The 22,726-nt window shown below is 42.0% G+C and overlaps 2 protein-coding genes across 2 annotated transcripts in view; one reads left to right on the plus strand and one right to left on the minus strand.

Moving 5' to 3' along the window:
- Rabepk (Rab9 effector protein with kelch motifs) overlaps positions 1-17,332 on the minus strand; it is a 22,084-nt gene extending 4,752 nt beyond the window's left edge. Inside the window, exons 1-7 of the mRNA XM_048812799.1 lie at positions 16,966-17,332; positions 14,053-14,091; positions 11,371-11,512; positions 9,985-10,043; positions 6,593-6,651; positions 5,336-5,488; positions 1,459-1,620 (exon numbers count right to left, since the gene is read on the minus strand). Coding sequence (XP_048668756.1) covers positions 1,459-1,620; positions 5,336-5,488; positions 6,593-6,651; positions 9,985-10,043; positions 11,371-11,512; positions 14,053-14,091; positions 16,966-17,018 — 667 coding nt within the window. The 5' untranslated portion in view covers positions 17,019-17,332. The remainder of the gene's footprint in view (positions 1-1,458; positions 1,621-5,335; positions 5,489-6,592; positions 6,652-9,984; positions 10,044-11,370; positions 11,513-14,052; positions 14,092-16,965) is intronic.
- Positions 17,318-22,726, plus strand: part of Ppp6c (protein phosphatase 6 catalytic subunit) — a 33,849-nt gene continuing 28,440 nt past the window's right edge. Inside the window, exon 1 of the mRNA XM_015497592.2 lies at positions 17,318-17,499. Coding sequence (XP_015353078.1) covers positions 17,425-17,499 — 75 coding nt within the window. The 5' untranslated portion in view covers positions 17,318-17,424. The remainder of the gene's footprint in view (positions 17,500-22,726) is intronic.

The following is a 22,726-nucleotide window of genomic DNA, read 5'->3' on the forward strand; positions in this document are numbered from 1 at the left end:
AAAAAAAAAAAAAAAAAAGAAAATCAATGAATAAGATACACATAGAAGGATATGCTTTGCATGGAAATTGGTACTGACTTAGCAAGCTATTCATAAAGTATAATTAAATGAAGAAATAATAATAATAATATAAATATAGTTAATATTTATTAGGTACTTTTTATGTCTCAGGCACTTTATCATATTATCTCATTTAATCTCTCTCTTTTTTTTAAAAAAAAATCTTTACAACCTCTTACTGGGCATGGTGATGCATGACTTGGGAGACTGAGGCAGGAGGATCACAAGTTTGAGGCCAGCCTCAGTAATTTAGCAAGACCTTCAACAATTTAGTAAGACTGTCTCAAAATAAAAAAAAAAACAAAAAACTAAAAAGATCAGGAGCAGTGGCACATTCCTGTAATGCCAGTGGTTGGGGAGGCTGAGGAGAGGGATTGCAAGTTCAAAGCCAGCCTCAGCAATTTAGCAAGGGCCTGAGCAACTTAGCGAGACCCTGTCTCTAAAGAAAATATAAAAAAAGGGCTGGGGATGTGGCTCCATGGTTTAGTGCTCCTGGGTTTAATCCACGGAATCAAAAAAAAAAAAAAATTTTTTTTTTTTTTTTGTGTGTGGTGAGCACTACTATTTTCTCTATTTAACAAGTAAGCAAACTAAGGCTAACAGAGATTAAGTCACTAGCCTAAAGTAACAAAGAAACCATGTATCAGATCTGGTCTTGATCCCAGTTGTATGGTTTAGAAGTGTATACTTTCAATTACTAAAAACCTACTCCTACTCTAAAAGAAAGGTGTACTTCTGGGTGTGGGGGAGCATGCTTGTAATCCCAGTGATTTAGAAGGCTGAGGCAGGAGGATCTCAAGTTCAAGGCCAACCTCAGCACTTTAGGGAGGCCCTAAGCAACTTAGAGAGACTCTGTCTCAAAATAAAAAATAAATAAAACTGGAGTGTAGCTCAGTGGTAAAGTGCCCTGCCTTCAATTCCCAGTGCCAGAAAATAGATAAGATAGATAAATGAATATAAGCTGCAGAAAAGTGTATATAATCTGATTTCATGTATGTGTTTTTAAAGTTTTTTTATATGATTTAAAAATTCACAGAATATTTATATATGCACCTATACACAAACCTGTATGATTTATAAATGCGTAGGTAAGTCTGAAAGGAGAGATAAGAAATTGCTAATATCATTTACTTATCTAAAGAGTAGTAAGGATAGGCTGAAGAGGGAACGTTTACTTTTCTACTTTATGAAGTTTACTGTTTAATTTTTAAAAATTGATCATGGATATCTTTTCAAAGCAAATGTTGCTACAAGAAAAAAATACATATCAGCAAAAAAGTCTAGAAGTGAAATATTTGGCCACAATTTCACTTTCCAATATTTGCTTCCTATACATTAGGTAAACTACCAGCCAACATAACCCTGAGCAGGTTAAATGATATCCCTGATACTCCATACTTGCGTCAAACACATGCAGCTTCATATCCTGCACAGGCTGGGCACCTCTCTCTCCACCCCCAAAGACATAGAGCTGGTTTCCAATAGCTGCTGATGATGTGTGGAATGTTCTTGGAGACGGTGGGGGGCCGGTCACTTCTGGCGTCCTCCAAATCCTGGTTTCTGGTCCGGAGAGAAGGCAGGGTTCTAAAACATCCAGGCCAAGGGGACCTCTGACCCTTACTCCTTTTGTGTGTGTGTGTGGGGGTGCTAGTGACTGAACCCAGGGTCTTGTGCATGCTAGGCATGCACTCTGTCACTGATCTACAGCCTCAGTCCTTGACCTCTAATCTTGGTAGGGCTAGGCAGGGTCACTTTATTACCCTGATCCTTGAGAAGGACAGCTGAGTTTTAGGTAAGAAGCTGAAATTTAGCTGAGCACCGTGGTGCACAACTGTAATCCCAGCAGCTTGGGAGGCTGAGGCAGGAGGATCTTGAGTTCAAAGCCAGCCTCTGCAACAGTGAGGTGCTAAGCAACTCATTGAGACCCTGTTTCTAAATGACATACAAAATAGGGCTGGGGATGTGGCTCAGTGGTTAAGTGCTCCTGATTTCAATCCCTGGTACCCCATCCCCATGGGAAAAAAAAAAAAAAAGAATGAAGTTAGCCACACACAGTGGCATGCACCAATAATCCCAGCTACCTGGAAGGTTAAGGCAGGAAAACCATAAGTTCGAGATCAACCTCAAGAATTTCATGAGACTCTGTCTCAAAATAAAGAATAAAAAGTACTGGGGATGTAGCTTAGTTATACAATGCCCCTAGTTCAATATCCAATACCAAAAGAAAACAAACAAACAAAAACCCCTCAATATCCTCTTTATATTATACACTTTGTTGACTACCCTGTTCATTCAGAGGAGCTCAAAATTTGCTAAAATTCATTCCAACTAGATGCCAGAGTCCAAATGTGCCAAATTTCCCAGAAAGTGTAGCCATTAAATGAAAGCAGACAATATTATTACAGTTTCAGTGCCAGTAATAAGAGTCCCCACAAAATAATAAAGCAGTGCAGTGGTACACACCTGAAATCTCAGAGACTTAGGAGGCTGAAGCAGGAGGCCGGCAGATTTGAGGTCAGCCAGGCCAACTTAATGAGACCCTATCTCAAAATTTAAAAAAGCAAAACAATAACAAAAAAACTTTAAAAATGGCTGAGGATGTAGATCATGGTAATGCACCCCTAGGTGGCAAGCGCATGCACACACAAACGAAGTACTAAATAAATGTTAGATTTCCCCTTTTACAGAGAAGGGAATTTAAGCAGAGATACATTAAGTCACTTTTATTTACAGTGACCAGGCTAGTAAATGGCGGAGTTGGGATTTAAACTCTGTTTCAATAACACTGGAATCTATGATTATTCTCCTCTTCTGACTTGAGAATAAAAGCTTGCCACCTCGTAGATACATAGAAACAGACGTATCAACTGAACAGCTTCTGTGTGTAAGATCATTGCCCTGAATATTCTGCCACTCCCAATATCCTCACTCACCTCTTGGAGGTGGGTAAAAAAATATTTCCATTTTGGAACGAGGAAACTGAAGCTCAGAAACTTAAAATCCTGTCCCCCAGGTCATAGCACATCTGAGAAGCAGAGAAGGAGCGTGAACTCATCTCTGTCCCATACTTGCTCCACCACAACATCTCAAGGATTAGTTCTGTTCCTTTTTTTTTTTTTTGTAACTTTTCCTTTTTTATTTATTTATTTTTATTTTTAGTACCAGGGATTGAACTTAGGGGCATTCAACCATTCCCGGCCCTATTTTGTATTTTCTTAAATTTAGAGACAGGGTCTCACTGAATTGCTTAGCACCTCACATTTGTTGAGGCTGGCTTTGAACATGTGATTCTCCTATCTCAGCCTCATGTGGCTCGGTGGTTAAATGCCCCTGAGTTCAATCCCTGGTACCCTGGGATTACAGGCATGTGCCACTGCACCCAGCTTATTTTTTATTTTGAGACAGACTTAATGAGACCCTATCTCAAAATTTCACTAAGTTGCTGAGGCTGGCTTTGAACTTGCAATCCTCCTTCCTTAGTCTACTGGGCCACTAGGATTACAGGCATGTGCCACTGCATCCAGCCTAAGGATTATTTCTTGCCTGGAAAATTCTATGCCTTTTGTAAAAGGCCTGCATCCAATATGCAAAATGCTGCACAAAGCATCTGCAATATGTGTGGAACTCAAACATGAACTTGGAGACTGAACAAATCCCAACCCACATTCAAAGCAAAATATAATCGTCTTGGTAGCTACAGACGTTGGACAGCTTTTGGAACTTGGAGTTAGAAGGTGCAGAAGTCAAACATCAACACAACCACAAAGGAGTCTTATGCCATTTGAAGGGCTTGCTCTGGTAATAAAAGCAACTAATGAGTCACATTTTCCATATTTCTTGGGCACTGTGTCAATTATACTTTCCAGGATAAAAAGGGATACAGTGAGAAAATCAATTCCTTTGTAGAAGCTTTCCAAAGTTTCACTGTGTTTTGCTTTTGTATTTTTGCTACCAGGGACTGAATCCAAGGACACTTAACCACTGAGCCACACCCAGTCTTTTTAAACATTTTTTATGTTGAGCCTCACTAATTTGTTGAGGCTGACTTCAAACTTGAGACCCTCCTGCCTCAACCTCCCAAGTCTCTGGGATTATAGATGTGTTCAACGTGCCTGGCTCACTGTATTTTATTTAAAGAATGCTGTCACCAAGAATCAAAAGGGTAGGTCCAGAACTGATTTCCATTTTCCAAAGCATACCTACATTAACCACAACAACTAACAAATATTGAAAGTTAAGTCTTTGCCAGATATCAAATTAATTTGAACCCTTGTCAAATTAACAAGGGATGAAACATTTCTATCCTAGTGTGACACAAAAGAAATCTGAGGTAGAAAGAAGTTAAATCACTAGCTCAAGGTCATGGTTAGTGCCCAGCAGAGCATATCCTGATGAGTGTTTTTTGTTGTTTGTTTGTGTGTTTGGTGCTAGGGATTAAACCAGAGACTGTCTCATGCTAGGCAAGTGTTCTACCACTGGGATACATACCAAACCCTTTTTATTTTATTTTTTGAGACAGGGTTTTTCTAAATTGCCGAGGCTGGACTCAAACTTGCAATCTTCCTGCCTTAGCTTCCTAAGTAGCTGAGATTGGTCATGTGCCACCACATCCAGCTTGTCAATAATATTCATAAAGAAAAAAACAAAATTTTAAAAATGACAAAAAGACAAGTCCACCTCCCACAAGTAGTTCAGCAACCTCCTCCTGGGAGTGATGCTCTCAAATTGCTTTTCCTTTGATACAACTACTAGTGAGACTGGAAAGGGATCAGCCAGTTTTGGCTTAAAGAAACACTAACAAGACCTGAGGCAGAGTATCTTACCTTTGGTATTGACTGGCATTTTAGAGCAGTCCTGTGCCTCACAGGACATAAAGCAGCATCTCTGAGCTCTAACCACCTGATGCCCATAGCTACCCTGACCCCAGCTGTGAAAACCAAAAATGTTTCCAGATATTGCCTGATCTCACTTGTGGGACATAAACGTCCTCACTAGAGAACCACTGATCTAGGTAACCTGGGTTCTATCCTGGCTCAGTTACTGACTCCCTGGTAACTTTGGGAAAGTCACATCCCTCTCCTTGGATCTGAGCTGCCCACTGGCATAGGTGTTCTCTGAAGTCCTTTCCAGCTTGGATATTTAAGGAGTTGATAAATTCATGTTTTTTATGAGGTCAGAAAAGTTAAATGAATTAATTAGTTCAATCCAAACATACTGGAATTATAATTGAAATTATGGGTGCAAGATGAAAATAAACCAACCTTTGGCTACTTACCAAGATTTAGGACTTGGAGACAATTTCGATTTCCTGACTGGTCAGCCCCTCCAAATACCCAGATGCTGCCAGGTGTGCAGGAAGGAATGAAGCTGGCATGTTCGTACCGCGGCAAGAGGCCCCCATAGGTAGCTAAGTCCCACTGGTGTGTCCCTAGAAAACATTTCACTCAGTTCCTCAATTGGGGCTGTCAAATGCTTATGTTGGTTGGCAAATTTGGGGAGGGTAGTTAAAAAAAAAAAAAAAGGCCAATAGCATAAATGAACAACTATTAAGTCACTTAAGGGAATGGGGTCAACCTATGAGATGATTGATAATAGACACTTTGGGGGCTATCTGCCTGTCCATATGCCCTAGTCTATGGAAACTATCCTCATTCTCCCTTCTAACCACATGGGTAGAGCCCAGACAAAATGTCTGTATCACTTTGACTTTCTAGTCTCAGTTGACTGAGTAAGAGGTAGCCAGTTAATCTAAATGGGCCAGCAGATTCACTGTTTCCACTCTCTCATGAGGGGATGTGCTTCCTGCCCCTGGATTCTGCAAAACATCTCTGATATCTTTATAAATTTCTCCTTTTCTCTCTCTTTTTAAGTGGGTGTCTCTTACTATAACTAGCTGATTTTGGCTAAACCAAGTTCACTGAAAAATAACACCTGACCTATTAGTTGTTTTATTTTATTTAAAAAAAATCTTATTAGTGGGCTGGGGCTTAGCGGTAGAGCACTTGCCTCGCTCGTGCAAGACCCTGGGTTCAATCCTCAGCACCACATAAAAATAAATAAGTGAAATAAAGGTATTGTGTCCAATTACAACTAAAAGATAAATATTTAAAAAAACTTATTAGTTGTAGATGGATACAATGCCATTATTTTATTTATTTATTTTTATGTGGTGCTAAGGATTGAACCCAGTGCCTCATACATGTTAGGCAAGTACTTTACCATTGAGCTACAACCAGAGCCCTATTAGTTGTTTTAGTTAGAAAACCATTTCCTGGGGCTGGGGATGTGGCTCAAGTGGTAGCGTGCTCGCCTGGCATGCGTGCGGCCCGGGTTCGATCCTTAGCACCACATACAACGATGTTGTGTCCGCCAAGAACTAAAAAATAAATATTAAAAAAATTCTCTCTCTCTCTCTCTCTCTAAAAAAAAAAAAAAGAAAAAGAAAACCATTTCCTAGGATGTTCCAAGGCACCATCTTTTTGGATCATTATGGTGGCCAACAGAAGCAAATTATATCCACACTACATTGTACTCTGAGGTCCAGATGGTTTAGCCAGGACCACAAAGCTAGTAACAGGTGGCAAGGTGTAACTTTGGGCTGGGTATGAACTTAGTGGTAGAATGCCTGCCTAGCCCTGAGTTTTATTCCCACACCACAAACAGAACAAAACAAAATAAGATAAAATTAAAAAGTGAGTTCCTTGATGGCTGAAAATGACTTGCATTTTTTCCTCCAGTCCTGAGCATCAAACTCAGGGTCTTGGGCATGGTAGGCAAGCATTCTACTAGAAGAGATTCAATTTGCCTTGGATTTCCTAGTGCAAGGAGTAGAGATTCAAATGCCTAGAGTGGAGAAGCAAGGACTATGACAACTTGGAGAATGAATGTCCCATCAATAGGTGTAGCTCAGCACCAAATAATTGTTACCAAGTAGCCATGCAGGTCTAGAGATGTCAAACCATTTTAAATTATCACGAGAGAGACAGTTGTAGTTCAGAGGTAGAGCATTTGACTACATGTACAAGGCCCTGATTCAATCCCCAGCACTGGGGGGAAAACAAAAACAAAATAACAACAACAACAACAAAATGATTTGGCTTCTTAGGATAATGTGTGTGTGTGTGTGTGTGTGTGTGTGTGTGTGTGTATAGTAGGCCTTGCATGTCCTAGGCAAGCATTCTATCACAGGGCTATATCCCCAGCCCATCAATTTTTAAATGTAGACCCCTGCTTATTTTGTAAACAACATATGACTAAAACAAAACAAAACAAATTATATGGAATTAACAAAACATGTATGTGGATCACCAGTTTTTAAATTCTTCCCTAAGTATAGCACATAGTAGTCACTGGTTCATTAGTTTGTTCACTCACTCACCTGATACATACACAGACACTTTAACTGTATCCAGCAAAACAGCACTTCCCTGATCAACAGGAGTATCTTCCTATGTTCACAGCTTTGGTTTTTCAATTTTGTCACTACTTCCACCTTATATAACCTAAGGGAGATGCACTGGGCTGGTAATGACCCCATATGGTGGACAGGGAAATGACATCCAGAAATGTTCACTGTTATGTCTTGACACAACAGCATAGTTAGTGGTTATAAACGCGGTTTGTGAATTTGGACAGACCTGGTTCTAGTCTCAGCTCCAGTACTTTCTAGATGTACGACCTGGAAGTCACTTAACCCTTCCGAACTTCACTTTCTTCATTTGTAAAACAAGGAGAGCAACAGGTCTTACCTCAAAAGGTGGTTGTGAAGACTCAAAGCCAGTAGCAGTGTAGGAAGGGTCTTGTTAAAGGGTGCCTTCATGGGGATGCCTACAGACTCAGGTTCTTGCCACTAACCAGTGATGTCTCCCTGTCCAGAAAAGTTTTCTAGGATTTGTGGATTTTAAGAGCCTTTCCAGATTACTCATAAAGCTCAACCTGATGCAAGCCAAAGCTAAGACTTGGAAAATTGCATACAGGATCCAGTCATTCCATTCTCTAAAGTTATTCTGAATGCTAACTGAGAAAACACATTTTAAAGTTTCATGCTTAGAAAAGAAAATTCCCCGGGCTGGGATTGTGGCTCAGTTGTAGAGCGCTTGCCTAGCATGTGTGAGGTACTGGATTTGATTCTCAGCACCACATATAAATAAACAAAATAAAAGTCCATTGACAACTAAAAAAATATATATATTAAAAAAGAAAAGAAAATTCCCTAGCTGTTTTTTAGGCCATGTTTTATTGACATCTCTGATGTCTGGTATTCCCAACCCTCCCCTCCTCCTTTTACCTTTCCCCTAATCTTGCTTCACCATACCTCTACCTTTTGAATCTCCATTCACTTTTCTGTTTCCTTCTCTGATTTCTTTCCTGACAGCCTCCTCCTAACTCTCAGTATCCTCAGAATTCTCTTTTTCTCAGTTTATGTTTGCTTCAATTACCACCATCTCTATCATCATCCATGATTTCCAAATCTCTACTTCATATTCAGATCTCTTCTGACTTCCAGATCTGCATACCCCATTACCACCTGGATAGTTACTAATAATGTGCCACACACACAACTCTGACAATGTGCTGACATTACAACCCTGGTTTCATTTCATCTGCATAGAAGCAATTTGAGGATCAGTACTATTATCATCATTTGAGTTTTACAACCGAGGAACTGAGGCTTAGAAAAGCCCAAAGATTAATAACTTACCTAAGAACACAAACATATCTAGATAGATGGTTAATAATACAAGGCCTCAAAGCCCTTACAAACTAGTTGGGAAGAAACATTAAATAAGTTCACAAATATCTATTTCAGGACAGGACTAGCTATTTGTCTAACACAAGACAAATAATATGGGAATGTACCACAGGAGGGCTTGACCCTGTAAAGAGAGGTGGGGGTGGAGCGGTCAGAGGCAGCTTCCTGAAGAAGGACCATTTGAACTGAGATGTGAAGTAGGAGTAGAAATTAGCTGGGGAAAGAGAGATGAAAGTTGAAGGGAAGGAGAGGTCCAGGTGGAGGAACTAAAATGTACAGGACCTGAGTGGGACACTGAAGACAATGCTAAACGAAGAGAGAGCAAAAAAATAGGTAAGGATATTTGAAGTTGGAAGGAAAGGCAGAAATAGAATTATGCAGGGACCAGTGGGAGAGTATAAGGAGTCTGTCAATTTTTCTTTTCTAGTGCTAAGAATGGAACCCAGGATCTTGCACATGCTAGGTAAATACTCTACCATTGGGGTCCACCCCCAGCCCTCAAAAGGGTTTTAAGCTAGAGAATGCCATGATCAGATATGTGTTAGGTACCCAACAGGATGGAAACAGGGGAGCCATAGGAGGTTCTCCTTCAAGGTCCGTGGAAACACTGCCACTTCTATGCAGCTTTCTTTGACCCTGCCTCACCACTGATCACATGCTATCACCAAGACCTGCTTAGTCTAGAGCCCCTACTACACAGAGACTGTTGATCTTTGGACCTCCAGACCCTCCACAGCAGCTGCTTCTGTCAGAACAGTATTATAGAATGAAGGGTTGGTTGAACAAACATCTAAGAAACAGTGAAGCCAGTGAATTTGAATGCAAATTCAATTCCCTAAAAATTTTAAAAATGAGTCACAGCTCGGGGGGAGACACCACATTGGAGTTGAGGATGCCAGATGGTCAGTGCCTTACTCTTCTTGGTAAAGGATTTTAATAAAATTAACATCTGCTCTGTGATAATTATTGCCCCCTCATCTTTCCTCTGGAGACCTTCTCAGACAGTTGGAGTCTAATTACCAGAAATTGCAGACAGTTTCATCTCTACTCTTTTTCACTGATGACCAAATACATTAGTAAACTATTTATAAACGAAACAAAAGCTTCTGTGTGTGTGTGTGTGTGTGTGTGTGTGTGTGCATGCACATGTGAGTGAATCCTCTTTTACAGACCATGTTGCTTTCCTGGGTTTGTCTCCAGGCTCCAAGACTGGCAGCTGCTTCATGGTGTCCTACGCATAAGAATAAAAGACACTTTTAGATATTTACAATTATCTTCTTCATAAAACACAGAACAAATCAGGTTACCCTCCCCTTTAAAACCTCTCCAGTTGAGGGGTTGGGGATATGGTTCAGTGGTTGAGTGCTTGCCTAGGATCCCCAGTACCACAAAACAAACAAACAAACAAACAAAACTTTCCTGTTGAATGTACCAATGTCTAAGGCCTGATTAATCTGAATATGAATCACGAAACTTTTCATATAATATTTTTCTTTTTTTTAGTGCTAGGGGTTGAACCTTGACCTAGTGTATTGTTAGGTGAGTCCTCTACCTTTGAGCTACACCACCCAACCTTAACATAACTTTCTTAATATAACTATATGTTTTTTTTTTTTTTTTGCTAAAGTTTTCTATGTGTCCTGTGATTCTCATGGGGAAGGGGCATATGCCAAAATTTTAGAGTTTGTAAGATGTTTGTGTTTATCAAAAAATAAAACATCCTAAGAGTCTGAGAAATATTGAACTCTGGGATAAATCTTGGCCTCATCATGACAGAAGGTCAGGCCTTCTGGTGTTAACTGATTTTCTGCAAAGTGACTTCCACAATGTCTTGCAATACTGGGCTTTTTGTTGCTCCTATTATATGGCAGGTCGTTTTATGACTTGCAGCCCAAGCAGCTTTCCCTACTTGGAATGTCCTTTCCCTTCTTGTAAACTTGAAAACTCCTAGTCAGCCTCTAAAGCCCAGCTCAAATATTCCTTCAAGAAAAGCTCTCTCTCTCTCTCTCTTTTTTTTTTTTTTTTTTTTGCTTTTCACTTCTACTCCCCCAAATTATTTCCTTCTACCTGAGGGCTGACATTTTTTATTAAGCTATCATTGCAGGGATTATTCTGGGTCTAAGTATCTATTTAAAAGTCTCTAGATTCAATTCTAGATTAAATTCCTGGAGTGCTGGGCCAGTACAATTTGTTCTGAGAATTTACCAATGGACCTGGAATAGAGTAGAAGGGAGTGAAGGATGAGTGAATGAAGAAAGGAAATGGATTAATGAAGAGATAAAATGATAAAAACGAACTGAGGCCTAGGACACTGACTATAGCCCCAGAGCCTAAAGCTCAGTGGGTGGGCTTTGCATGAGCAGGGACCTCTCCTAGCCGCCCCTGCTATCTCCCTCGCGGAGTCCCATCCCGTTGTGGGAACTCTAGGGTACAAGAGACAGGGCGAGGAGAGAAATGCTGGTGGCCGGGTCGGAGACTGGTGTCCACTCCAAGGTAAAAGATACGCCCTTCCCCCTCCCCCCAGGCCCGGAGATTCCCCAGGTTCAGGACTACTTTACCTGCGGCAGCTCAGGCCAGTCCCTATCCGTGGCTCCGCCCCTGAAGGGGGCGGGACTCAGTCCATTGCCCCTCCCCACAGGCCCCGGAAGCGCGTCGGGGCCAACAGCTTCCAACAGCTTTCCGACTTGGGCTGTCAGCTGCCTGGGAAGGGGCGTAGAGGGAACGCTCGGGACCCCGAAGTCCTCCAGCAGGAACAGGCCGGGCTTTCCCTGGAGTCCTCCCTCCCCAGCGGAGAAAATAAGCCAGGGTTACTTGGAAACGACATACAAGCGAAATGCCCGGCGTTAGATGTCCACTTGGGCAGCTGGTCTGTGACCAGTTCAAGTTTGGTGCCTTAAATAGCTGACTCATTCTGTAATTGCCATTTGAATTATAGCATGCTCCGGACAACATGCCCTGGCCTCTAGGACTTTATAGTCTAACTTGAAAATGGAGAAACAGGAATGATTGTAAAGAATGAAGGGAGGGGCTGGGGCTCAGTGGCAGAGCACTTGCCTTGCACGTGTGATCAACTATAGGTTCGATCCTCAGCACCACATAAAAAATAATAAACAAAATAAAGGTATTGTGTCCATCCACAACTAAAAAAAAAATGCAGGGAATAAAAAGCTCATCACTTCTGGAGAAGTGACTTATTCTGGGCCTCAGTGTCCTCCATCTTTAACATGGAGCCAATCATATTTCTGTGACAGTAGTGGTTGGAAGTACAGGAGATAATGTAAAGTGCTCAGCACCCAGGTGCTGGCACAGAGCAGGTCCTCTGTGAAGGGATAAAGCTCTTTGTGGTTATACATGAACTACTGTGGGTAGGTATGCACATCTGCATTTTTAAATTATAATTTTAATTAATTTTTTACACTGGGCATTGAATCCAGGAAGTTATACTCCCAACCTTTAAAAAAATATTTTTAGTTGTTGATAGACCTTGATTTTATATGTGGTGCTAAGAATTGAACCCTGTGTCTCACACATGCTAGGCAAGTGCTCTAACCCTGAGCTACAACCCCAGGGCATCCCCAGTCCTTTTTATTTTTTATTTTAAAACATAGTCTTGCCAAAGTGTCCAGGCTAGCTTTGAACTTGCCTTTCTCCTGCCTCAGCTTCTCTAGTCACTGGAATTACAGCCACCCATTATTAGCTTTTTATGTTTTAATTTAGGGCTGGGCTAACCAGTTAGACCTCACTAGTCACACTGAAACCACATGCAACCTTATCTTATTTCTGTCTTTTTTGCAGAGCTAGGGATCAAACTCAGGGCCTGTGCATGCTAGGCAAGCACTCTACCACTGAGCTATACGTTCAGCCCCTGCATTATCTCAGATTCACATCCTAATTATAGGTTCTTTGTGACCTTCCTGAAAGGGTGGCTCACCTATGTCTGATTTAGAGAATCACACGCTGAGCAACAGTGTTGTATCCTAGGAACCAGAGAAAATGGCTAAGACTGGAAAAGTAGGAACTCCAGGACTATAGCACTATGGTAGCTTAGTGGGAAGAAGTCAGAATTACTTGTGTTCAAATCCAGGCTCTATCAAGAACCATCAGACTCTCACACTGGGCAAGTTCATTAGCCTTCTTGAACCCTAGTTCCCTCATCTATAATGATAGGGATAATAATGCCTACTGTGCAGAGACAGGGGTCAAAAGGACTCCATAATACAGGTGAAAAGCCATCTTGGTAAATGTTTTAGCTACTTGAAGCATAATCAAATTATGGACAAAATGGAATTTGAAGGCTGCAGCTCTCCTAACTGCTTCATGATACTATTTCTAACACCTATAGAGTTTTCGTGAATTCCTTGTTAATGGCGAAATCCCCACTCACTGTCAAAGAGGAGTTTATGGATACACAGTCATTCTGTTCCTCTTCAGGAAAGAAAACTAAGGCCAGGTTTGCTCTACCTTATGTCCACACACATCTAGATAGTGATTTCTGCTCAGAGCTGTAGAATACTCTTAAGTCTCGTGGGTCTTTTGACTAGGTCTACTTCAAGGCTCCATGCTGGATATGGCATGAAGTGTCATATGTTAACAAACAAACAAAAAATCAGAAAAGGTCTGTGAGCAAAACAACAACTAGTCAGGTGAGGTGGCTCATGCCTATAATTCCATGACTCAGGAGGCCCTGGCAGGAGGATTGCAAGTTCAAAGCAAACTTCAGCAATTTAGTGAGGCCCTGAGCAATTTAGTGAGACCCTGACTCAAAAACAAAAAAACAAAAAACAAACAAAACAAAACAAAAAACAAGGCTTGGGGATAAAGCTCAGTGGTAAAGTGCCCTTGGGTTCAATCCCTAGTACCAAAATATAAACAACAACAACAAAATAACAACCACTTTTTACTGTGGAACCTATGGTTCTGGACTAGAAATCGCATTTGAGAATTCTGGAAGGAACATTTGAAATTTATTTTTTAAATGGGAGTCATGTAGGCATGGGGGTGCACACATGTAATACCAGTGACTTGGGAGGTGGGGGCAGGAGGATTGAAAGTCCAAAGCCAGCCTCAGCCAATTAGTGAGGCCTTAAGCAACTCAGCAAGAAACCCTGTCTCAAAATAAAAAATGAAAAGGGATGGGGATGTAATTAGGTAGTTAAGTGCCCCTGGGTTCAATCCCCAGTACCAAATAAAATAAAACACTAAAATGGGATTCAAGGCCTAAAGAAGTAAAAATCACTTACCCACGTAAATGACAGAACTGGGAGACCAGATCCTCTGCTCTGTGGAAGGAAGACAAAGAACACTTTCCAGTCATTGAACTGTGTACTCTTTCAGACCCAAATCATTCAGTATGTCTTATCTTTCCTAAGAACATGCCCAACACTTTGAGGGATGCTTTCCTCCTCTCTGCTGTGGACACGAAGAGTAAGTTTCACTCTATGAGGTGGGTCTGCAATAGGGGCTTCTTGTGGTCAGTTTGGTAAAGCACTGCCACTTCTTTTCACCAGAGGGCACACCACTGATCCATTCACTGACTTATCAGCAATGAATGCAGGTGACACCTTCCTTTTAAGCACTTCACAGTTTATATAAAAGCTCATATTCATCTCACTTTTTGTCTTCTTTTCCACTTTTAAGAAGGTATCTTGAGTATAATTTATTCCCAATTATTAAGGTTCAGGGATGAAATGTGAATCACCAGCTTTTCTAAGAAGATTGCAATAAAAAGACCAACTAACAATAGCATCTTTTCCCCATTTGCGATTTTTCCCAAAGAAAGTATACTATTTTATTTTTTGCAACTCTCAAATAGTTAACTCTTCAGAAAGATCTTTCTTGTCCACCCAATACTTAGTGCTAACAATTATACAGGCTTTACTCTGTGCTAGATGTTGTTTAAGTCACTTTCGTGTATTTACGTTTTAAACTTCAGCACAAGCCTATGAGGTATTATTTTTATCTCACTATGATGTGGGCACTATTTTTATTGTTGACATATTGCAACTGAGAAAACTCTTCCATATGACTTCAGCTCTTCCATATGACTTCCCCCAGATATCTACATATCTCAAAAGGATAAATAACTTGCTCAAAATCACACAGTAAGTAGTAGAGCCTGGATTTGAACTCTAATCATTTAGTGCCACTGGGATTACAGGCATGTGCCACCCTGCCAGTCTTCTCATTAAAATTTATTCCAATGAGACAGGTGCAGTGGCACATGCTTGTAATCCCAGTGACTCAGGAGGCTGAGACAGGAGGATCACAAGTTCCAAGCCAGGGTCAGCAATGTGGTGAGGATTTAAGTAACTTAGCAAGATCCTATCTAAAAAACAAAACAACAACAACAACAACACAAATACAAATAAAAATGGGCTGGGGATGTGGTTCGGTGGCTAAGTGCCCTGGGTTCAATTCCCTGTAATAAGAAAAAAATTTTTTAAAATTTTATCGAGGTTAGAGGTATAGTAGTTCAGTGGTAGAGAGCTTGCCTAGCATGTAGGAGGTCCTGGGTTTGAGCTCTGGCACCACCACAGTGGGGAAAAGTTTATCCCATTGTCCCCAAAATATACTCTAGAGCAAGAGGATTCAGTCCAGGATCACTCTCTTCTTGTACTGGGGATTGAATTTAGGGGTGCTTTACCACTTAGCTACATCCCTAGTCCTTTTTATTTTGAGACAGAGTCTTATCAATTGTTGAGGTCGCTTTGAACTTGTGATTCTCCTTCCTTACTGGGATTACTATTTTTTAGTTTTTGGCGGACACAACATCTTTGTATGTGGTGCTGAGGATGGAACCCTGGCCGCACGTATGCCAGGTGAGCGTGCTACTGCTTGAGCCACATCCCCAGCCCCAGTCCTGTCTCTTAAACAACAAATATTGATGATGCACTTGCTACTATGGGTTATATAAGTCTTCTAATATCTCAGTTGCAACCATTGCCCTCTTGTAGTCTCATACAGCAGCCAGAGTGATCCTTATTTAAAAAGTCAGATAATTTTACTCCTTAATTTCCTTTAACATCAAAAGTAAAAAAAAAAAAAAAAATCAGCTCTTCTATATGACTTCTCCCAGGTATCTGCATAGCTAACCCCCCCATTTCTTTGTTGTTTTTCTTTTTTTTCTGAATTCAGGGGCACTCAACCACTGAGCCAAATTCCCAGCTCTATTTTGTATTTTATTTAGACACAGGGTCTCATTGAGTTGCCTGGCTGTTGATGAGGCTGGCTTTGAACTCCTGTCTCAGCCTCCCCAGCTGCTGGGATTATAGGCAAGCGCCACCTCACCCAGCTTCTTTGTTTCGTAAAAACGCTCATTACCCCATCTCTCTTTTTTTTTTTTTTTTTTAAATTTTTATTGTTGGTTGTTCAAAACATTACATAGTTCTTGACATATCATATTTCACACTTTGATTCAAGTGGGTTATGAACTCCCATTTTTACCCCCTATACAGATTGCAGAATCACATCGGTTACACATCCACTGATTTACATATTGCCATACTAGTGTCTGTTGTATTCTGCTGCCTTTCCTATCCTCTACTATCCCCCCTCCCCTCCCCTCCTCACCCCATCTCTTTATCCTACTGTTTTTTTTCCCTCTTCTATCACATATCACTTTTTAACGCAATAAGTAATCTATTATTATTTATATTCTGTCTTCTATAAACTACAGGATGAGGATAAAGATTTTTGTTTTCCGTGTTCACTGAATTACTCAAGTGTCTACAACTGCAATGGTACATAGTTGGTGCTCCATAGAATAAACCAGCGTAAAGGGTACACTAAGTGCCAGGTACTGTTCTTGGCATTGGGGATCAACAACAACAACAAAAAAACTTCCAGCCTTTGTAGAACTCCTACGGGAGTACGCTTAAGTCAGTAGCCTATTTTCCAATCTTGGCTCCACCGTTTCTTTCCTGTGAGATTTTGGGCAAGTTTAACTTCTGGGCCTCGCAGTTTCACCAGTCCTTATGCGGATTAAGTGGGGGAAAAAATAGCCTCTGTATAGCATTTAGTGTAAGAAACACTTTAATATTGGTTTCCCTTCCTTCCTGTTCGGAGGACGGGAGTCTGACATCTGTGCCACAGGTCTAGGCGAGGTCTTCACAAGGCCTTGGAAGGTGCAAACGGGTTGCTATAGTCAAGCTTACCCGATTTTTAACTGAAGATGTTCTGGTGGGAGAGTGCTTAACAGGGTCGGCATGAGAAACGAGTGAATGCCTAGAGTCACCCACTTCGCCGTTTTGCCTCGGAAAGGTCCCGCCGGTTCCCCTAGGAAGAGTCACAAGGAAGGGAAGGGGAAGAAAAAGAATAGTTGGCTACACTTGAAAACTACAAATCTCGGCTCGCCCAGCGGTAGACAACTACGCGTCCCAGTGGTGTCTCTGGCCGGATCTTCGGGGTCCCTTAGGGCTTGTGACCGGGGTTCAGCCAGCCTGGGCACGGGGTAGCCCGAAGCTGCCCGGAGAATCCGCCAGGCTCTGACGTCGCTGCGCGTACGCCACTCACGTGCCGGACGTGACGTAGGGAGAGTTCCGGCTTCGGCCTCCGCCGCTGCCTCCGCTACTCCAGCGCCGCCGCCGCCGCTGCCGCGGCTTGTGATTCCTAAAATGGCGCCGCTAGATCTGGACAAGTATGTGGAGATAGCGCGGCTGTGCAAGTACCTGCCGGAGAACGACCTGAAGGTGAGCCCGACCGGAGGGAGACCCACTTGCGGGGCTCGCCCCTTCCGGCTGCGGGGCGTCCGCCGGCCCGCCCTTCCTCTCTGCGGGACCCCTGCCGGGTGTACCGGCGGGTCGCAGTGGAGGGCCCTCCGCGGTGCCTGACGATGCGGTCCACCTTGGCGTCACGCGGAGAGCCGGGGAAGCCGGAGTCCCCCGAATGCTGTCCTGGTTCCCTTGGCTGCGATCCCGAGGGATGTCGCGGCCTCTGCCCCGGGGTCGCCTGTTCTGGCCTTCGGACTGTCCCAGCTGCTTTGCTTAAAGGACTTGTCCTCCAGACGCACGCCCGGGTCCTCCGAGTTGGAGGCGAGCCCGGGGGGCGGTGCGCCGGGAGAGGGTCTTCCCCACCAGAGGTGACAGCGGCGCGGGAGGCCGGCATCTGACAGGCGTACCGTCCGTGGGTTCCTGAGGAGTGGGAAGGGGTGGACCGCAGCAGTGTGGCAATGATGTGACAGAATGTTAGGTTGCCTCTTTTAACTTACCACTCTTTCACGTCGCCTTTTTTGAGCGAGTGCGTTCGTACTTCAGCATGAATCCGGTTTCCGAGCACNCTATTTAAAAGTCTCTAGATTCAATTCTAGATTAAATTCCTGGAGTGCTGGGCCAGTACAATTTGTTCTGAGAATTTACCAATGGACCTGGAATAGAGTAGAAGGGAGTGAAGGATGAGTGAATGAAGAAAGGAAATGGATTAATGAAGAGATAAAATGATAAAAACGAACTGAGGCCTAGGACACTGACTATAGCCCCAGAGCCTAAAGCTCAGTGGGTGGGCTTTGCATGAGCAGGGACCTCTCCTAGCCGCCCCTGCTATCTCCCTCGCGGAGTCCCATCCCGTTGTGGGAACTCTAGGGTACAAGAGACAGGGCGAGGAGAGAAATGCTGGTGGCCGGGTCGGAGACTGGTGTCCACTCCAAGGTAAAAGATACGCCCTTCCCCCTCCCCCCAGGCCCGGAGATTCCCCAGGTTCAGGACTACTTTACCTGCGGCAGCTCAGGCCAGTCCCTATCCGTGGCTCCGCCCCTGAAGGGGGCGGGACTCAGTCCATTGCCCCTCCCCACAGGCCCCGGAAGCGCGTCGGGGCCAACAGCTTCCAACAGCTTTCCGACTTGGGCTGTCAGCTGCCTGGGAAGGGGCGTAGAGGGAACGCTCGGGACCCCGAAGTCCTCCAGCAGGAACAGGCCGGGCTTTCCCTGGAGTCCTCCCTCCCCAGCGGAGAAAATAAGCCAGGGTTACTTGGAAACGACATACAAGCGAAATGCCCGGCGTTAGATGTCCACTTGGGCAGCTGGTCTGTGACCAGTTCAAGTTTGGTGCCTTAAATAGCTGACTCATTCTGTAATTGCCATTTGAATTATAGCATGCTCCGGACAACATGCCCTGGCCTCTAGGACTTTATAGTCTAACTTGAAAATGGAGAAACAGGAATGATTGTAAAGAATGAAGGGAGGGGCTGGGGCTCAGTGGCAGAGCACTTGCCTTGCACGTGTGATCAACTATAGGTTCGATCCTCAGCACCACATAAAAAATAATAAACAAAATAAAGGTATTGTGTCCATCCACAACTAAAAAAAAAATGCAGGGAATAAAAAGCTCATCACTTCTGGAGAAGTGACTTATTCTGGGCCTCAGTGTCCTCCATCTTTAACATGGAGCCAATCATATTTCTGTGACAGTAGTGGTTGGAAGTACAGGAGATAATGTAAAGTGCTCAGCACCCAGGTGCTGGCACAGAGCAGGTCCTCTGTGAAGGGATAAAGCTCTTTGTGGTTATACATGAACTACTGTGGGTAGGTATGCACATCTGCATTTTTAAATTTTATTTAGAGACAGGATCTCAGTGAGTTGCTTAGCATCTTGCTTTTGCTGAGGTTGGCTTTGAACTTGTGATCCTCCTGCCTCAGCCTCCCGAGCCATTCCCAGCTCTTTATATTTTTTATTTTGAGATTGTCTTCCTAAGTTGCTGAGGCTGGCCTTGAATTTATGACCTTCCTGCTCCAGCCTCTTCTGTTGCTGGCATTACAGGCCTATCCCATTGGACCTGACATGTATTTTGATATTAACTTGACATTGGACCCTGAAACAATTTGAAAAATAATCAGTGAGATTTTTCTGTAGACTTCTCAGTTTGACCAACATTACATTTCCTTCCTACCTTAAGGAAATATAATTATTAAACCATTTTATTTCCTGTTGAAACACAATTGGACTGTATTTAGCTTTTATCTGTTTAATAAACCTTTCTTCCCCCAACCTTTTGTAGCTACTAAGAAAAGAATTCTGGATTTTTCTTTGCAAGTAGAGACATTTCTTCTGTCCTGGAAATGTTTTTATCAGATTAATTTTCTTGTGCTGCTTGGTGTATTTAAAGAAATTTAATTTTGTTTCTGTTTCTTGGCATTAGTGCAAACTAAAAATAGGTAGGCCAAGAAAGTATTGCAGGAGTACCTTTTCTGAGGCTTTAAAGCCAAAATAAAAGATTCTATCAGAGGAAGAAATGTAATTGGGGCCACTTAATGAACATGATGGAAAAGATTTTTTTTCCTGGTAGAAAAGAAGTCAGAAATTTGCTATGTTTTAAATTGATCAGATGTTGGCGGTACTAGGTCAAATACTAAATATATATTTCTAGATCTAATCACAGTTTCTCAATAGCTGAATTGGAAATGGTCAAATCACTAGTACCAAATGGAATCTACCTGCTTTAAAGGAATAAGAATGAAGTATATAAACAAATAGACAGCAGTGTAACCTCTTTTGTAGAGAACTCATTTGATTCTCATCCACAAGAAAGATTTTAGAGAATACCGTAGAAGTTACAGATTTCATACCTGGCAAAGTAAAATAATGAATGATAAAAGGCAGATTTGTTGAATACTTAAACTTAAGAATTTCGTTAGTATTTTTCCCTTTATTTCGGGGGAGTGCTCTGCCATTGAGCTACACCTCAGCCTTAAACCTATGGAGTTTTGGAGGAGAAGTTCTATAACTTGAAAATGTTCTGATCTGTTGGACAGTTCTTAAAGGAGACATGTAAGTAAAGAATTGCATAGTGAACTACTGTTCAGTTTTTAAACAAATTTTTTAGTTGTAGATGGACACATTCCCTTTATTTTGTTTATTTTTATGTGGTGCTGGGATCCAACCCAGTGCCTCATGTATGCTTGGTAAGCACTCTACCACTGAGCCACAACCCTGGCCCTTTTTTTTTCTTTTTTTTTTTAACTGAAAAGCTGAATACAGTTATTATAGATGAGACTGGGAAAATACTAGAATCTCTCTCAAGGCTGAAACATAAATAATTGTATAATTCCATAGTAACAACTTTTATGCATTACAATGGGATCTTTTTTGGAACTCACTTTATGTTTAGTCTGAGCCATTTTTCAGTTTTGTTTTTTATCTTTGTGTGTGTGTGTGTGTTTTTCTTGGAATTCAACCCAGGGGTGTTTTACCACTTAGTGATATACCCAGCCTTTTTTATTTTTAAACATTGCCATCCTCCTGTCAGTCTCTTGAGTAGCTTTTTTTTTTTAAATTTAAAAAATGTTTTTATCTTTGAGTACATTGACACAGGCCTATAATCCCAGCAACTTGGGAGGCTGAAGCAGGAGGATGACAAATTTGAGGTCAGCCTTGGCTAATTAGTAAGGCTTATCTCAATAAAAACTAAAAAGGGCTGGGTAATCTAGCTCAGTGGTAGATCACCCTTGGGTTCAGTCCCTGGTCGTGAAAAAAACAAATAAAAAATCATTTCCAACTTTTTTTTGTACTGGGGATTGAATTCAGAGGTGCTTTCTCACTGTGCAACATTCCCAGCCCGTTTTTTATGTTTTATTCTGAGAAAGGGTCTTGTTAAGTTGCTTAAGGCCTCACTAAATTGTTGAGGCTGGCTTTGAAATTCTTCCTGCCTTAGCTTCCCCAGCCACTGGGGTTACAGATATGTGCCACTACACCCAGCTCTGTTCTTTATTTTCTAAACGAACATTGCTTTGCTCCATGGCACTTTACTGCTCCATTTTACCATTTACAGTGTTCTGCCTTGTATGATAGCATGTATGTCTGTTATTTGATGGCAAGATTCTTGAGGAACAGAACCATTTCTTGTGTATTTTCCAGTTTTGGAACATTGACTTGTATATGATAATCAGTAAAGAGTTCAAGTAGAAAAAACAAGAAGGAAAGAACATGTGAGCAGAAAAAAATACCATAAACAATAGTGTGTAGTCCTGAGAGAACGCAGGTTGTTCAGAAATTTGAAGTGGTTTGGTATGGCTGGAGGTGGGGTTGGGAATATAGGTAGAAGCTGAATTATGGAAGACAAAGTTGATGTGCTTGGATTTTTATCTCTTGGGTGGCACATGAACGCATTGCAGTTTTTTTTCCTGTGTTGGGGATTGAACCCAGGGTCTCATGCATGCTAGGTAAATGCTCTACCTCTACCACTGAGCTACGCCCCAGGCCTGATATGCTTTTTATATTTAATTTAATTTAATTTAGTTTAATTATTTGTTTTTGGTACCAGAGATTGAACTCAGGGGTACTCGACCATTGAGCTGCATCCCCAACCCTATTTTGTATTTAATTTAGAGACAGGGTCTCACTGAGTTGCTCAGTGCCTTGCCATTACTGAGGTTGTCTTTTTTTTTTTTTAAAGAGAGAATTTTAATATTTATTTTTTAGTTTTCGGCGGACACAACATCTTTGTTTATATGTGGTGCTGAGGATGGAACCCAGGCCGCTCGCATGCCAGGCGAGCGCGCTACCGCTTGAGCCACATCCCCAGCCCCTGAGGTTGTCTTTGAACTTGTGATCCTCCTGCCTCAGCCTCCCAAGCTGCTGGGATTACAGGTGTGTGCCGCCGTGCCCAGCTTTTCATATTTTTGAGAAAACAAATCATACTGTGATTTTGGGATATTGTTAATATGTGGCTAATTAAAAAAAGTACATTCATTGAAAACTAATATAAGAGTATACTCTTGTGTGTTGTAGGAATATACAAAAAATCATGAAGGAATCTGAATTGATTTTGGAAAGCATAGCTATAGACAGGAATGCTCTCGGGGATTTTTTTTCCCCCCCAGTGCTAGGGGTGGAACCCAGTGCTTTGCACGTCCTAGGCTAGAGCTCTACCATTGAGCCTCATTCCCAGCTCCTCTTGAGTAATTTTTTTTTTTTTTTTTTTTTTATT

Source organism: Marmota marmota, unplaced genomic scaffold (assembly GCF_001458135.2).
Source record: "Marmota marmota marmota unplaced genomic scaffold, marMar, whole genome shotgun sequence".
NCBI classification, from domain to species: Eukaryota; Metazoa; Chordata; class Mammalia; order Rodentia; family Sciuridae; genus Marmota; species Marmota marmota.